Raw genomic sequence first — 17585 nt, forward strand, 5'->3', positions numbered from 1 at the left:
TGTTGATGGCTTGTTTTCGTTGGATGCAAACCCAAACCCCATTATTTCCATTAACTAAACTGTAATTTGTGACCTGATGTTTTTGATCTCTCATTGAGTCTTGTGGGTGTGTGTGTGTAATGTGAAAAGGTCTCTGATACTGACAAACCTAACTCATCTCATTCTTGTCTGCAGGGTATTTCATGTGGGTTTGAGTAAGTGAAGTTGTTTCCATTTAAAGTTGAACTTATCAAACAGTAGACTGACTAATATAAGCATTTTCACAGATCCCAAAGAAGAATAGAAAGGACAGAGAGATCTCTCATTAAACATTAGAAGGTGGTGATGTGTCAGTTCTTCCTCCACCCAAACAATTAGGATTATGTTTTTGCAGGCATACAAGTTTCCAAACCCAGTGTCTTGGGACAGAATTAAGCAAGTTCTATTTGCTAAAAACATTCTTATTTGGTCAGCGTGATACATAATAACAAGATCTAGGTTACAAACACAACGGGTTTAAAGGAACATTTGCTTTGAATGATCTACTGATGTGATTTTCATTTTAGATACACTACACTAGTGGTTATTTTAGCTTGATCTTTGTTCTTGGTTTTAGTGATAAAACACAGTTGACACAGTCTGGCCACACATGAGATAAAGTATAAAGGATGGCTTTGTGTGTATCTCTTCCACTTGGAAATACATATAATAGCCAAAATCAATGGCAACGGGCAGGACACATACAGGAAGTGCACGTCTGACTCCTGGCTCCATGAATACCTCATGCTTGTCCAACAAGGACAGAGGAAGAAGAGCTTTAAAGACAAGATCGCAGCCCTCTAAAGAAAATGTCACATCAGCCTAAATGGATGGAAGAGATCATGTATGAGGGAATCACAGCATATGATAGAACATTGTGCTGCTCAGACCAAAGGAAGAAAGATCTGGAAACAAGCAGCCATTTTCATCCACTACAGCTGCTTTCACTGTAATAGGACCTGAGAATCAACAATTGGCCTCTTCCGCTCTCTTATCAAGTGTAACAAATAACCTCCAGGAGAAGAATCATGCTCAAATCAATGATCACTGATGAACACAGGAGGTGATTTGTACTCTCGCCACCTCATCTCTTTATCTCTCACTCACAATCCATCCATCCGTTCTGTAGAGCCACTTATCCTGTTCAGGGTCACGGGTTGGGGGGCTGCTGGAGCCTATCCTATTGTTTGAGAGGCAGGGTACACCTTGGAGCCATTGCTGTACACTTGGCCATCACTGACCCACATAGAACCCGGCTATGAACAGGTGGAGGCTGCCAGCGCCAGCGCCTGCGCCAGACCCAGACCCAAACACATAAACCTTAAGCACATGTCAAAACTACATGCACTTAAAACTGGAGAGAGAGAGAGAAAGAGAAAGAGAGAGAGCGAGAGAAGGAGAGAGCATCGCCTCCGGTCGTTTTACCTCCACTGTGACACTATTACCACCTTAACAGCCGGATGGTGAGCCGGGCCCACACAGGCACCTTTGGGATCAGGTGGCAGATCCATGACATATGCCAACATTCTGACCTTGTCCTGGAGGGGCCACCTCAGGCCCAGTGATGAGGGCATCAGGGGCCAAGAGGACGAGGAGGGGATGGAGGATGACTCAGACACCAGATGGATATATTAATGTGCTTGGCATGATGTGATCTACAGCCATCCCACTCTATTTGTTCTTTCTTTCTGCCTCGGTCCCTCTCGCGCTCATTGCCAGGGAGCGCACACACAACACGATGTCATTCATTAAGTGCCATAAAACCTTAGGGAACAGTCATTCTCGTTTGGAGCCAAAAAACTCGACACATTTCTGGCAGGAGTAAGACGTCACGTTCAATGACAGCAGCCTGAGCTCCCAAAATGAAGTAGCAATGCAACTGATGTGCTAAGTGAGGAGATAAAACAACATCAGGCTTAACACCATAACAGCGGGAGCGCTTTGATCGGGAGCTTTGTATTTTCATTAAAGGCTGGAAAATAAGAAATGCGGTAGTAAATATGTCGCAATGAGGATGAAATCAGTCTGTCAATCATTTCATTTATTCAATTATTCCGGTAAATATTTCAGAAGTACGCATTTAGAATTTCAAGATTCTGCTTGGGGTGCTTGAAGGTGGTATGAAATTGAAGATAGAGTGAGACAATATTGTGCGTCTCTATGTGTATTACTTTTCTCCTCACCTCTGTTCCTGCTGCCTCATTTTTGGCTGCACTGAGTTGTGTACACAAATATGTACTGGATTAGTGTGTGTGTGTGTGTGTGTGTGTGTGTGTGTGTGTGTGTGTGTGTGTGTGTGTCTGGTGCCACCATTTGTCAAAGTAAAGCATGGGTACAGCACTGAAATCATCTAAAAACACACACATTTGTTGCCACTTAGTGTGCAAACTACATGAAATTATGCAGCAATTAAATAAAGCAATTTGCAAATTGATGTGTACATATTCCTAATAAAGATGGTGTGTGACAAATGAAACCCGTATGAGTGAGTTTTTGCAGGAGGCTTAAATCGAAAATGTTTAATTAATTTGTTCACACACTGTTGGAAAATGTGTGACTCTAATTAATCTGTCTGCATGCTAATGAAAATAATGAAATTGTATCTTGTTTGCATGTAATCATGTAGTCATTATTCGATCGATGCATGTTGGTCACTGGCTAGTGGTGCGTGTTTGTGTGTACTTTGTGAAATTAACTATATACAAATCATATCTGAGTCACACACACATAGAGAGAGGCATTGAAATAAAAAGTTATCCAAAACCGTAAATAGAAAAAGCTTACAGAAGGGTTCTCAACCTAAATTACTTGTGACAAAGAAGAACTATATTTGAATTATTGTTCTATAAACTTGGCTCTGCTTTTGCTGAGACAGATGACACATTAGCTTTCAGGCATTTAGCAGTAGACCCCCTCAGAACGGCCTGAGGATGAGCATCACCCGAGGCTCAATCTTCCTCCTTATTAGTGGACCTGAGCTTGGTCATGTCAGAGCTCCCTTCAAATGCCACTGAAAACACTTCCGGGGATTCCCTCTCAATTTGGACTCATGATGGAAGGATGGAAGAACCTATTTTAGTTGGAAAGGGCAAAGGTGGTCACATCCCAAGTGCCTGTTTCCTGCCTCTTTGAGCATTCCTGCTGTAAGAGGTGTTACCACAACGTTTCATCATTTACATGTTGGGTAAGTTATTCATTAAGCAGGCCCGTCACGCAAAACACACACATTTAAGCCTGACAATAACTTTCAGCCGTGAGAAATCGCGGTGATGCAAAACTATCGTAGGTTTGTTTGTGAAGCTGTGTGTGTTTTCTCTTCTGTACTCACATGTCACACTGAATACTGAATACACCACACCTCCGATTAGTTTTGCCTGTTGTCAAACCTGATACAGGCTCATCAAAACCACATGGCAAACGCTTTAGAGATCGATAAATCTGATATGTAAGCCCACTCAGTTGAGCCGTTGATGCGATCTCGCGCACGTTCTAGAGGCTCAGGGCCGAGGTGTGATGCTGCATTCTCTCCATTCTTAATTACGTCGCGTCTGATTTGCATCAAACAAACAACAACGCACCGCCGCTGCTTGTGTTGGCGTGCAGGTATCCCTCTGTGTGACGGCGTTCGCCTCAGGTTGTTTATGAGGGGAAGACGCATTAATGCACACAGCTGAGGCTCCTCTCAAGGAAACATTGAGGGTGCTTGATTCGAAGCGCAACGCTGTGCATAGGATGGGTTCATACATTTATTTAAGATCAGATTCTGCCGCAGAGTTCCTACATCTCTTTCATGTATGACAGGCATAAAGTGAGTCATGTGATAAGATATAATGATTTAACAACAACAATAAACTGCAGTGTAAATACGTTTTTGTGTAAATCCACATTTTACAGGCGAGTGAACAGGGTCAAACTAAGGTGAGTTGTAGATGATAAGGATTTGAAGTATAAAGTTCTGTTTTTCTCTAGAAATGACATATTGATGTTGCTGGTTGGCGTGGTTACTGTCATGTGTTGTTTCATACATCTTTCAACAATTCTGTTTGCGTGTTTGTTGGTTCCAAAAGAAAGCAAACAGTTTGAGGTAAATGGTCTCAGAGTTCTTTCATGAACTCTTCTTAAGCTTTTTCTTTCCCTTCACTGCATTTCTACTAATCAAGGAGCAGCTTTCCATTCCCCTTTGTCGTGCGATGAGCTTGTCGATTGTCTGCCCAGACAGCTTCAATCAGAGGAAAAAACAGCAGGCGAGAAGGCTTGCGACATCCCACCAATCGATAAATGGAATAACAGCCACTTAATCCATAATGTCGGCCTCTTTCGGGTCTGAAGTAATGAACTGTAATAGGAAAATGATAATACTTATGATAGGCGTAATTAGTGGGATAATAACAGGGAGATCATAGGGTGCTGTAATGGGAGACTTAAGCTGCGATCTGTGATTGATCTATTGAGAGGCAGGCAGCTCGGCAATCCAGCAGGGCTTATCCTGAACGTGAGCATGTTCACTGATGTCACTCCAACACATTTAGATGGAAAATAGATTGGTTCATACAAGTCAAGTCAAGTCTTGTTTTGTTTGTAGAGTCATTAACACTGCGTCAGATTTAACGTGTGGAAAGGAAGGTCAGCGTCACGCAATCATGTTCTCTCAATCACAGTATTTCATGGTTTGTGTTGAAAGAGGCGTTTTCATTGGCTTTTACCTGAGACGCCTCACAACAACACAGCGTTAATGGGACACCGGCGTCCTAATCGACGTAAAGGGAGATTTGAGAATTGGAGCTTCATTGTTTGCGAGGTTGCAGCTTCCGCGGTGTCTCTGTCAGTGCTGCTTTATTGATGTTTAATCTTACCGAGCCTGCATGGTGAGAGGAAGGTTAAATAAATAAAACCACCATGCTTTGTCCACTCCTCAGGCCCTTGACTCTCCACCTTCTCTCTCCCTCTCTCTCTTTCTCTGGCCTTGGCTTCTAGAATAAATAATGCATCTAGTACTGGTCTACTCGACTACTGCCTAAGGGAGGCAGTAGTCAAACTACTGCCTATGGAGGCAGTAGTCGAGTGGGTAGAGCTGGTAGAGCTTCCGCTTAAGAACCGGAGGGTTGCCGGTTCGAGTCCCTGCCGAGGTGCCCCTGAGCAAGGCACCGAACCCTCAATTGCTCCCCCCTCTGCGAAGGGTGGTAATATAATGTAATGTAAGTCGCTTTGGATAAAAGCGTCTGCCAAATGATCGTAATGTAATGTAATGTAATGTCTTCATTCAGAGAGTGTGTGCATGGGAAAGTCCAAATACTAAAATCAGCAGTTGAACTTTCCCGCATGTGTGCACAGGTAGATTCCAATGTGTAGCTATGAGGTGAATATAAGGTGTGTATTGGAGAGACTGAAGGTTGAAAGCTACAATCAATACTTTCCTGTCTGAGCCTTTATGTGTGTGTGTGAGGCCAGTCTAGGTTGGTTGTGGGGGGTATGATATGTGTCAATGAGTCTTTAACAAAGCCATATTGTAAGGAAAGGATCCTGTCTTGGCCCTGATAACAGGCTGAACAATGCCAAAGCGTCTGCCCGGATCAGAACAAATGAGCGGAAAGGTTTTTGTTTCACTTGCTTAATTTCTCAGATAATAGAAGTGACACTCCAAAACAACCTTGAGCTGTGACAACAGAGCATCTTGAGTTTGAAAAGCAGCGCCAGCCTTCAGGAAATGCGCTTTTTAGTATGCAAGATGTGTTTGGATAGGAATCAGCACGAGTGTGTTCCACAGGCCCAGGTGGTGTGAGGTGGTAAGGACAAGGAAAGGGAAAATGTAAGCTATTTGTTTTAAAAAGGAACTATTCAAATATACTCAAGGGCATTTATATGCTTAAACGCTCTCACTGAGATAAGCAGGCTTGGGTTAGTAAAAGGCTCACAGTCTCCCTAAGCATCGGCAATGTTGGGTTCTTCATCAAAGTGCTACAGTGTGGTGGGTGTTTTCATCTCAAACAGGTGAGGATGCATCAAGTGTCATCTTCTTTAGAAACATTAACACACTACAAGAACACCATCGGTAAAATAATGTGGAGGTCGAACCGTTGCAAGGAAATGTAGCTCACACTGACTGATAAAGTCCTCCTCCATTCCTCAAACTGCAAACTTTATCCTGAGCTGAGGTCAACAGAGTCCAGCAGAATGTTTTTGGATTCAACCAGAGAGGTGACATTCTGTTTCGTAGCCAAGGTTCAGTCAGACTAAGCCCCCACCTTCACCTTCAGCTGATTATGCACCCAACACTTGTGCCTTCCGTTGTGGATGGTGTGTCCACACAGTCGTGATCCTGACCGCGCCCCCTTATTGTGAGGCACTGCAGCTCAGTCCAGATGAATCAGACTCATGAGGGTTTTGTCCGGCCCCTTTATCTGGGACCAGTTTGTATATTCTACTACACTGCTGTACAGAAGTTCTCATTAGAATCTGTCCACATACAAACTACATATTCAAACATTGCGTATGAGGTAACCCTGACACACACACACACACACACACACACACACACACACACACATTCTTGAGTCAGGTCCAGGGATACTGGCGAGGAGGCGTCTACAGTGGCAGGCGACTAATTGAAAGTGAAGTGAGTCCAAGCTGTCGCAGAGTTGGCCTCCTGCCTGCATGGCTAACAAATGACAACCCATCACACACACACACACACACACACACACACACACACACACACACACACACACACACACACACACACACACACACACACTTAGCTTTACACGCAGGTTGAGCCAGGTTTGCATGAAGGCAGACAGGTTAAGTTTGAGCAGAATGTAGGAATTTGACCTAACAGCCTCTTGGTTTGCTGCATGCAAATTTCAGCTCAGTTTATCTCATTAAAATCTGTTTGCTGCTACGTTTTACTGTTTAATACTGTCGGCAAAACATTATGATTATCATGACAAAAACATCCACTTTAACCATTATAACCGTGTGTTGACATGCTGAGGAAGCTTCTCTATTTTTGGGATACAAAACCGCGAACGCACACACACTCACACGCACACACGGATCTGCTTCAGAAGGGAAATAAATATGAAAATATGAAACCACAGGGTGACGCTGATCTGTAATGAGTAGTAGAAGATTAAATAACTGTGTGCGCATGTGTGTGAGAGAGAAAGAGAGAAAGTGAAGACAGGATGAGAACATTTGTGGTGTGACACAGAGAGACAGAGCGCGAAGAAATGAAATGATAAATGAAAGGAAAAACAATTTCAAGGTGGTACACTTACATCAGGCAGTGTGTGTGTGCTTGTTTGTTTGAGGGGCTTCGCTGTGTGTGTGTGTGTGTGTGTGTGTATCGGATGCACTCAACCATTCTATATAGTACATGCATTATGAGATTGTCACTGTGTTAATGTCCATGTTTGCAGGTTTGCATATCTACAAATTTCCATTTACAGTTTGTGTATACGTGTGTGTGTCCGTGTCTTAGTCAGTCATTAGTCGCGACCTGTCTCCTTGAGCCGCTAGTCTCATCTGTTGTATGGGCTGCCTGCAGTCATCCATCCCCGCCTTACTCGGTCACATCTATCTCCACCGAGCAACACACTGTTAACACTGCACCACCGCTGAGTCTGTGCCAGCATCCACTCTGTGTCTCTGTGTGTGTGTGTGTGTGTGTTTGTACGACAATGTGTGTGTATGAGGGAGAGAGGGAGGGAGGGAGCTTTTGTTTTTGACTGACACCGTGGCACCATGAGTCACTGCAGGTCTAATAGTCTTTGTGTATCCTTCTGTCCTTTGCAGAGACTATTAATCAGTCTGCTGCCTCGGGGTTTGTTCTCCTCTTTCCTGCTGAGGAGACCAGGCCGCGTTCTCACCGCCAAAACTTTAACCGGGAATGCAGCAACTTCCTGTTGAGTTTACGGAGATGTTTGAGTCGAATTCATCTGTGGCATCCCACCAGCTTAAGGCTACAAAAATGATGTGACAGATTTGATTACTCTCCCCAGGTTATACATTGGTCACATGTAGAGATCACATGACTCATTACTTTAGTCAACTGATCTTTATCTATTCATTGATGTTTAAATATGATTCATTTATTCTCATTGCATTCCCCCGTATCAATGAACTGACTCTTTTTCCAGCTACATTTATAAATAAAGCATCGACTCTGGCTCTTCTCAACCTGGAACTCACCTGATTGCAGTTGATGAAAACGAGATGAAAACAAAGAAAGTGAGAGTGAGAGTGAGAGTGAGAGTGAGAGAGAGATAGAGAGAGAGAGAGAGAGAGAGAGAGAGAGAGAGAGAGAGAGAGAGAGAGAGAGAGAGAGAGCAAGCAGTTGTTGACATTTCTAAGGGCCGGAAGTATCAAAGGCACGATTCCTGTGATCTGCTTCTCCCTGTGCCAGATAACTTAAAACAGACCTGCTGCAGGCCAGAGACAGGAGGAAGAGGAGAGAGGAAGATAGGAGAGTTTGATGAATTCACATGTACCCACAGTCACACAAAGACGAACGCAGATAAGAGCAGATAAGAGCAGATAAGAGGGTCCACTGGTGGATTCTGGTCTGGGATCAGCCGTTTTGGGTCCAGAAGTGGATCAAGGGGATTTTTATTTTTAATGGATTTATTTAAGGGTGTTTTTTGAAGATTCTCAGAGAAAGATTCAGAGAAATGTTTTTTATAAGGTTTATTATTGTCGTGTATCATCAGAACAAGGAGCTTTTGATCCAGTCTAGTCAGTCCAGATTGTGCTCTAACAAGTGACCTTCAAGTGTTTTTGTCAGGGAGTGGAACTGAAACGAGCGTCTACATCTACATGAGCCAACAAAGAGATACAGAAGGAAACATTATTATCAGCAGAGACAAGCAGACAGAGCAGACAGAGGGGACGCGAACAGGAGGGACGCGAACAGGAGGGACGCAAGCATTCACTGGGAGCAAGGAGTGTGTGTGTGTGTGTTTGAATTGGGAGGGAGAGAGATGTTTGTCTAGCCTGGTTTACACAGAGAAATGACCCTGTCGTACACACTGCAGGGCCCTTTCAATATGACAACACATACAGGCACACACACACACACACACACACACACACACACACACACACACACACACACACTCTGCCTGACTTGGAGCTTGTCCAAGGAGCTTGTCCAGGCGAGTTGGACCGACATTTGTCACTGCAAAGCTTAATCCGATGAGGTTTAGTGTGTGTGTGTGTGTGTCATACAGCTGAGGTGTTTAAATGGTTAAACGCTCTGTTTTCAAAGCTCTAATGACAAAAACATTTATCACTAGGAAAACCAGCGTAAAGCACCAAGTTCTCCTTCAGAAGTCAGAACACGTACGACTCTAAATATTTCACCGGCAGATGACTGGCGATGGTAACCATGGGCGCCGTGGACGTCTCCCACCGCAAGCCACCTTCTATCAGCTTATGACATCATCTCCTACGTTCCCTCTCTTTGGTGTGTCTCTTCCACCACTTCAAAGGAATCCGTGAAGAAACTCCCCGATCGTCACGCACGGAGCGGTCGCAACCTTTTACTAACAGCGACGCTCCCCTGGTTTTTGCCTTCAAAGGCATTCTGGGTAAAATAAGGATAAAGGAGAGGAGGAGGGAGCACTGACACAATTACACAAGTTGCAAAGCGACTTGAAGATTCTGTTAGATTGTGTAATTAATATAATAAGTGTTTAATGTGTTGTCGTCTCTTTCACTCTCATTGTTCTGACACTTACGAGGTTCTTTTTACTTTTCTGGCTGATTGAAAGCGAAACGCTTTAATTTAAATATACTATAGCTGTTTATCTACAGTAGGAAAAGAAACAAACCAAGCAGAGGAACGTGAGGGCAGATTATAGCAGCAGAGGCCTCAGAGCTCCACACACACACACACTGATGAAGCTTCTCATTAGCATGGCTCTCATAGCAGATCACTCCATTAATAATCTATGGCTGCGATAGCGGCCATGATGGAGAGGGGGAGCCACGGGGGGCTGCTGCCTCTGAGAGCGGCGCCCTGTCACTCTCAAGACCCCTGAGAGCCCCCTGATACCCTCAGCATGAGAGAACATAAACATTCACCACAAAGATAATGACATATAGAGCAGAGAAGACGCTCCAAGTCTCTGCAGTCCTACAGGAGTTATTTATCACCAAAGCAACGCTCAGTTAGCCTGATCATGCCAAGATGTGGATCCCACTTCACCCTGTTTGGTGTGATTCAGATGTGTGTGTGGGCACATGTGTGTACTGTATGGTTATCCCTGTCCCCATGAGCAGCAACCAATTACTGAAACCACCAAACAACACAGGCCATACCCACGCATACATACACAAACACACACACACACACACACAATAACAGCGGTAAATAAAACATCCCATCTCCCCTCTATGAAGTATCTTAATTAATTACATCTCAACATGCTGACAAGTGTTCACAGCAGGCCTCGGCTTCTTTATGTGCACACAACCCATCTCCATCTATTATTCTCCAAGAAGTCATTTATGTGATTCATTTCCATACCGTGCAAATATTGATGTTATACATGTGGGGACCTAATGCACGCTGTGTTCGTCACTGCTATTAAAAAAAACTACTTTATGTAATATTATCATAACTGTCTGGAGTGTAACTGATGGTGTTAATATTCTCCCATGGTAGCGCTGCCTGCATTTTCCACTTTGCCAAAAAAGGCAACAACAATAATTGTGGAGGATATTAAATCTGAGGGCTGCAGCGTTTGCAGAGCCAGTTTCACTCTGCTTTGTTTGGCTTTTGTGGGCCGTTGCTGTGCTCTCTGTGTTCCACACGCTCATCAGGCGTGTGTCTAATGCAGCATGTGTGGTGATCTAATTAAAGGTCAGAAATAACAAATATGAATATGTTGTTGTGTGAATTGAGCTCGTCAGAGAGGCGTTCCTTCGGCTCTACGGACACTTGGACTGTCGGCTTGATCCACATATCCACAGATAATTAACATGAACTGAACTGTAATTACTACTACTACTGTCAAATAAGGCTTAGAACTATAATTATCATGATTAAAATAAAAGACTGAAAGACAAAAAGAGAAGATTGTAGATACAAATAGTTCACACTAGTTGGAGACGAACAAAAAGTAGAATAACTGCAACAACTAATTGTGAAGTAAAACTTTCTCAGAACCTTTTCTCTTGTGAAATATTATGTTGAATTAATTTGAACTACAGTAAAAATGAAAGTCAGCATCATAGACAAACCTCATCTATAGGTGCAACAATCAAACTAACAAAGTATCTCAATCAAAGGCTCAACAACCAGAAAACCAGCAATCTGACAAACACAAACAACCAGTCAACTCAACAACCAAACAGCAAACAGTGAAAAAGTAACAAAGAGTCCAAAACACGGCCGCCGCTTACCTTTGCAATCTGGACACACCAGTTGAGTAACAGCTGGGACCCGATGTTGTCCTTGTGCTCGTGGACGTAGTCGAGCAGGCACCCGTGGGGCATCAGTTGCGTGACCAGCTGGATGGTGGGACTCAAGCAGACGCCCAGCAGGCGGACCAGGTGGGGGTGCTCCATGCTGGCCATGATCAGGGCCTCCTGGTGACACAGACACTACACTCAGGCATGTGGGGAGGAAGGGGAGGAGGAGGGACAGGTGGGCGGAGGTGGTGCGTGTGGTGTGTGTTCCAGCCATGTCATGGTACGTCCTACGAGTCCTGATAATATGCAGCTAATCAGCAATTGACTCGCTTTGTAATTCAACCATAACAATGATTTCGGCCCTTTTTATGCTTAAATTGCTTTTAAAATATATTACATGGATTTAAAGCTTTCAACAAAGATTATATAGCATTTATTGTCAGGTAAGGAAAAGTGGCTTTGCTTCAAAATAAGGATGAACAACGCAATTTATAAGGTTTTCCCTCTATTCTATAACATGGGAGTGTGTACAAATGATTGGTACCTGTTCCATAATGGTTGGTTACAGTTGTCAGTGTATTTCCAAGTCTTGTATCCTGGTTACACAAAACAACACAATGCTCTGTTTTCATATTGGTTTATCCTGACCTATATGCAGGTAAGCAGCATTCTATTTGTTACGAGACATAAATGGCTTTTTTTTGCCACACATTTGCTCTTCCTGTTGCGTAAGATAATGCTGGAGCAACGGTTTGTGCTGGGAAACGCAGCCTCTCTGCTCGCGGTGAGTTGTTTACAAGTCTAGACCGAACCGGCAGAGATCATAAGAGCTCTTATTCTGTTTAAGCCTGAAATCTCTCAACGAGCTTCCACCAGGACAGAATTCCAAACACAGACATGAAAGGTACACGGGAGTATCAGTATGCTTTAGCGGTGAATGAAACGCGCCGTCCGTACACAAAGGTGAGGCTGCTGTCAGTCATGTCTATGTGCTCAACCGGTTCATTCCAGACAACGAGGTGAGCCTTTTACCCAGAACTCTATTTAGCCTGAAACAATCGCTGTTTCTGCTTCAGGATCCTGTTATTTACTTGACAGGACCAGACTGTTTTGGTTCTGACCCCATTTGCAGGAACACTCTGCATCTTTAATGAGCATTAGGGGGCTGAATTAAGAGTCTGAATGTGTCTGAAGATGGAAATGAACTTTGGTATTAACTCAGACTTATGTAGTGTGTAGTGCTAATTAACACCCATAATTCTGTTTGGTTCCATTTTCTTGTCGTGGTCTTGCTGTGTGAATGAAAACGCTTTAAGTGGATGAACTCTTCCTTTGTGTCTTTCAGCTCTGGTTCTGCTCCTGATCACACTCAGCCTGTGAGGCCCCTTGGGAGTGCTCCTCCCACTTTAAGAACCTCTCTTTTATGTATTACTGTCATTGAAAATGATACAGACACACAACCAATGACTAAATATAAGCCTACACACACACATACACACTTTGATTACCCCTGTGGGCCGCAGGAAGATATACAGTGTGTAGACATCCTCTGTACACTGTTGTAGCAACACAACAACCAGCGCACAGTGGAGGATTTATAAGGCCAGCGCTTGCATAATCCAATCTGCGATGATCTGCAGGAGTGTCTGGGACGCCTGTAGATCACAGTGATGGTAAATCAGAGTGGAGGCTGTGAGCTATGGGCCTCTCCGCCTGCCAGACGACTATGTGGGCCGCAGCCCTTTCCACTAAATCTGCTTGACTCTAGAGTTCATCTGTCACTGTGATGTGGTGTCCTCACATATCTTAACTCTTGTACGCTTGGGCACCTTTAACTTTGGCGTGGGCCAATTATGTCACAGTGGGACAGATTTAAACCTGGAAGTTCTTGAGGCTAAAGTCCATGAAATCCCGCTCAGTACCACAGTGACTGCTGGTAGATTTTGAGGTTTCTGCATGACTGGAGGCCCAAACACACATTTGTTTTTAAAAATGCAAATCCGGCCCCGTCATCTAAAATTGATGCGTCACATCCGCGAGGTGCAATGCCTGTGTGAACCACAGGGGGCAGAACAAGGAAGAAGAATTCCGTTAAATTCTTATAACTTCTTCTCGGTGGAAAGCACAATGACCTGTACTCAAACACTACAGTAGAGGTCATCCGTGTGATAATCAGAGCTGATAGTGATGTCATCCTTTATACACGGGTGAGACTCACGCTGTCCTGAGATGAACTTAGCTCCTTTGCCTCTCGTCTCTTTCTTTGTATAATTACTGATGTTGATGGCGTTGATGGCGTTGATGCTTCGCTTCACAGTGAAGCTCATTGTACCTTTGTGTGCTGTACCTAAAGATAATTATTGTAATTTCACGAGAGGTAGCTTCTGTGATTCTAATAAAAGTTTGAGCAAAACATTCATAAGAGAGCAGAAATCATCATTCACCATAAACGGTGTTGTTAAATGCATTTCCAAAGACAGATGATGAGGGTTTATACAGCTTAAGTAAAGACTCTGGGCTCCAGCCTGTGCAGCCTCACACAGTCACACACACACACACATGCATGTATTAGTATTTAGTATTAGTCCTCATTCTAGACAGAGGCAGGAGCTGCTGTGCTTTAACGGAAGCAGTCTCTCATTCTGAATCCTCCACAGGTCACCAGAGAGTGAAAGGTAAAAAAGTCTGGAGCTCCACTCTGCTGTAGAACACATCAAGTCAATGTGACCTGTGGCTAGAAGGGTACTAGTCAGAATTCCCAGCCTGGCTGGGAAGTAAATGAATAACAGTCTGCTGTCCCCCTGTAACTAGAACTGATGTTGCCTAAAGCAAAAGCTGCTCCCAACTGCTCAGCAGTCAGCACAGGAGCACCGCTGAGTTACATGAATGTGAACGAAGGTGTCTGTGGAAAAGAGGCAGTGAATTTTATGATTTTTCCAGAGAGAAAACACAAATATCTACACCAGCTGACAGCAACCACAAATCTTTGTGTTTGCTTTCTTCTCCTCCTTTAATGGGCCGTCTGTGCATGTATCTGTATCGTACCATAGTTATTCATTCCATTACAGTGAATAAAATACATCTCCCTCTCCTTTTGCACTGTCACACATTACCTAGTCAAGTTCATTTGTAAAGTCCAATATCACGTACAAAGTCTCAAAGGGCTTCACACTGCAGAGCTCTCCAGGAAGACGAGGAAAAACTCCCCCCAAACCTCAATGTATAGAAAAAGCAGTTGAAAGCCTCACATACACACTGTTAATGTGCAGTAAGCTACCTATCGCTGTGCTGAACACACTGAGCCTGTCCATGTGTGTGTATGTGAGACTGAGTGGGAGCTGTCCAGCCGCCTGGTGCTGAAACAAATGTATCCCCACACTGCAGCATCGGCGTGCTGTGGCGTCAGCAGATACAAATGCAAACGTCACACACACAGACGTGACTGAGAGAAGTGACGTCTAATGAGAACACACACACACACACAGACCACACACACTGGCCGACAGAGCTCAATAGATGAAAGTGAGAAAGCATCTTTTGATCTGAAGCTCATTAGATTCTTCTGTAGAAAGGGGGCGTCGCCCATCACATACAGCTTACCTACATCCAACACTGTTTCAGAACTATCAAGCTTCCTCCTGTGAAAGTGACGTAATGGAAGCAGCCGTGCTCACAACCGGTCCAGAACATCGTGCCTGAGTGCAGACCAACTTGTGTAACAAACGGAGACGCATGCTGTGTGTGTGTGTACGTTTGTGTGAGTGTGTGTGAGAGCAAGTGAATGCAAGTGAAGATGACTTTTGTGATCATAGAATCCCCCAGAGTGAAGACTCTTGACTGACACTTGTGTGCTTTTACCAGGGAAAAAGCAGCAACAAGAGCTCTCAAGTCTGCCTGTATGGATCTAGAAGTGCATTAGATGACAGGGACTTCCTGCTTTCATGACACAGAACGAGTCCTTACATGTTCTAAATGGTATGGACCCTCTACTTGACTGCACATAATTGTTTCCTATGTACGACTGCAGAGCGAACAACTCAGCCTCTAAGTTGGGACTGAAAGCTGATGCTGTAAGTGGAGAAGCTCAGATGTGCGTGTAGCTCAGCTCTTACGCTGCCAATAATGAGGTGCAGCGTCTTCAACCGCCCACGCAGCCTGCAGCATGAACGTATGGCTCTATGTGTTTTGCGTGTTGCTGATTTGATTGATCTGATACTTGCACTGCCACACTCACATGTATCATCCCAGTGTTCCTATTGTTGTGCTCCCCTGCTGTGTTCTTCGCTCAGCGGTTGTGTGATTGTCAAACCAGACCTCAAAGGCGATAAACCATAAGAATTATCAACACTCAGGGTATTCATCAAAGATGTCCTGGTAAAAATAGAAATGCTAATAATCCAACGCTCCTCGTCCTACACTGTTAACCGAGCAAAAACTTCAGTGCAATTAGGTCACTTGCTGTGTGTGTGCGTGTGTGTGTGTGTGTGTGTGTGTGTGTGTGTGTGTGTGTGTGTCTGTGTGTGTGTGTGTGTCTGTGTGTGTGTGTGTGTCTGTGTGTGTGTGTGTGTGTGCACGTTGTTGGGGGTTATTACATCTGCATTGCATCATTACGGAAAGATAATTTGATTTTTTTTAGAAATGAGCTGAGCGCTGAATGTTTTATAGATTTGGTCCTTGTGCACTGTGTTAGGAGCCTGTGGCACAGTGTGTGTGTGTGAGTGTGTGTGTGAGTGAGTGTTCATCGCATGGTCTTTAAGGCTCTGCTGGATCCTAGTCTGGAGTTAACTGGAATGTTTTACTAAATAGCACCATTTCAGTTTAAGGTCTGTAGAGAGATATTGACTTTGATTTTAATACTTTTGCTCAGGTGAAACACAGATAAACCAGTTAATTCTTGTGAGTCGCCACTGTAGATTTGCAGTAGATGAGGGGAGATCTGTGTATTTAGGCTGTAAAAATACTCACATCCATGAACTCCACGTTAGCCTTGGGACCCGTGGCTTCATTCAGGATTTTAACCGCGACAGGAATCTTCACTGTTTCGCCTTCTGGGACCCAAATACCCTGAGAAGTTCAAAGACAGACACAGACACAGACACAGACACAGACACAGACACACACACACACACACACACACACACACACATACACACACACACACATACACACACACACACACACACACAGACAGATCATGAGTCATACATGCTGATATATGCAAAAGCCTGAAACCTCCTGGCGTTCATATTCAAAGACAGACACAGAATGTGGAGGCGGAATCTTAAACTGAACGACCCGGAGGAAGATTGGACGCCTTTATTCTGCCTCTGTGGCCTTCCAGATAACTGTGTGTGTAAGTGAAGAGGTTAAAGAATCTAATGGGTGAAATTATTTGATCATCTTGAAGTATCATGTGGGATTCAGGAGGGATTTAAATAATAGAGTAGCTGTCAGCGCCGGTCAAAGCTGTTAGAAAAGGAGAGAAATCAAGTGTCTCGACTTCTTTAACAACACACTTCAGATAAATTAAACTTTTATTTTCCCCTGATGTGTGTGACTCCAGGTCCTCCAGCTCCGAACTGTTCCAGTGAAAGACGGCCGTCCTCTGAAAGCAGCACACTTCTAACTCGGAGATTCAGAGCCGATCCGATGGCATCGGGTGAAAGATTGATCTCAACTATTAAAAACATGCAAAGTAAGATCCCGACGTGGGAGCTGAAGTTACGGCAGCAAGAGACGAGATGTGAGGCGGAATATGCCGACGAGGTCACGGTCAGATGGACGGATGAAAGCGCCTCCTCCCAGCCAGCCAGCCAGGCAGCCAGGCAGGAGTGGAGAGAACAATAAGCACCAGTCTGACAAGTGAGGCTTTAATCTTCACCAAACACTCAGCTGTGGCCACAACCTGAAGAAGAAGAAGAAGCAGGAAACCTGCAGAGCAGAACCGAGTGTAACCGTGAAAATGGAGGTATTAAACACCCCTAGCGTGCCCCTGAGAGGAGACGATTACGCCTCGGGGAACAAGGGGGAGGTTTCAGCTCCGATTCTGGAACGTAACCGCAGTGACGGTGTGCTAACGATCACGTGGAAAGGAGCGACGGAGCGTCTCTCCTCTCCGTCTTCTTCCTCCAACGTCTTGCAAACTCATCGGA

General features: G+C 44.3%; 1 protein-coding gene across 2 annotated transcripts in view; it reads right to left on the reverse strand.

Annotated features, from left to right (window-relative positions):
• erbb4b (erb-b2 receptor tyrosine kinase 4b) overlaps window positions 1-17585 on the reverse strand; it is a 234144-nt gene that overhangs the window by 25587 nt on the left and 190972 nt on the right. Inside the window, exons 19-20 of one of the 2 annotated variants that reach the window (XM_076169827.1) lie at window positions 16399-16497; window positions 11425-11607 (exon numbers count right to left, since the gene is read on the reverse strand). In XM_076169827.1, coding sequence (XP_076025942.1) covers window positions 11425-11607; window positions 16399-16497 — 282 coding nt within the window. Of the gene's footprint in view, window positions 1-11424; window positions 11611-16398; window positions 16498-17585 lie in introns of both variants that reach the window. The other variant, XM_076169826.1, reaches the window with a different exon arrangement.

The sequence above is a fragment of the Genypterus blacodes genome, unplaced genomic scaffold (genome assembly GCF_046128005.1).
Source record: "Genypterus blacodes isolate CSIRO-AG114 ecotype Tasmania unplaced genomic scaffold, CSIRO-AGI_Gbla_v1 ptg000214l_1, whole genome shotgun sequence".
NCBI lineage: Eukaryota > Metazoa > Chordata > Actinopteri > Ophidiiformes > Ophidiidae > Genypterus > Genypterus blacodes.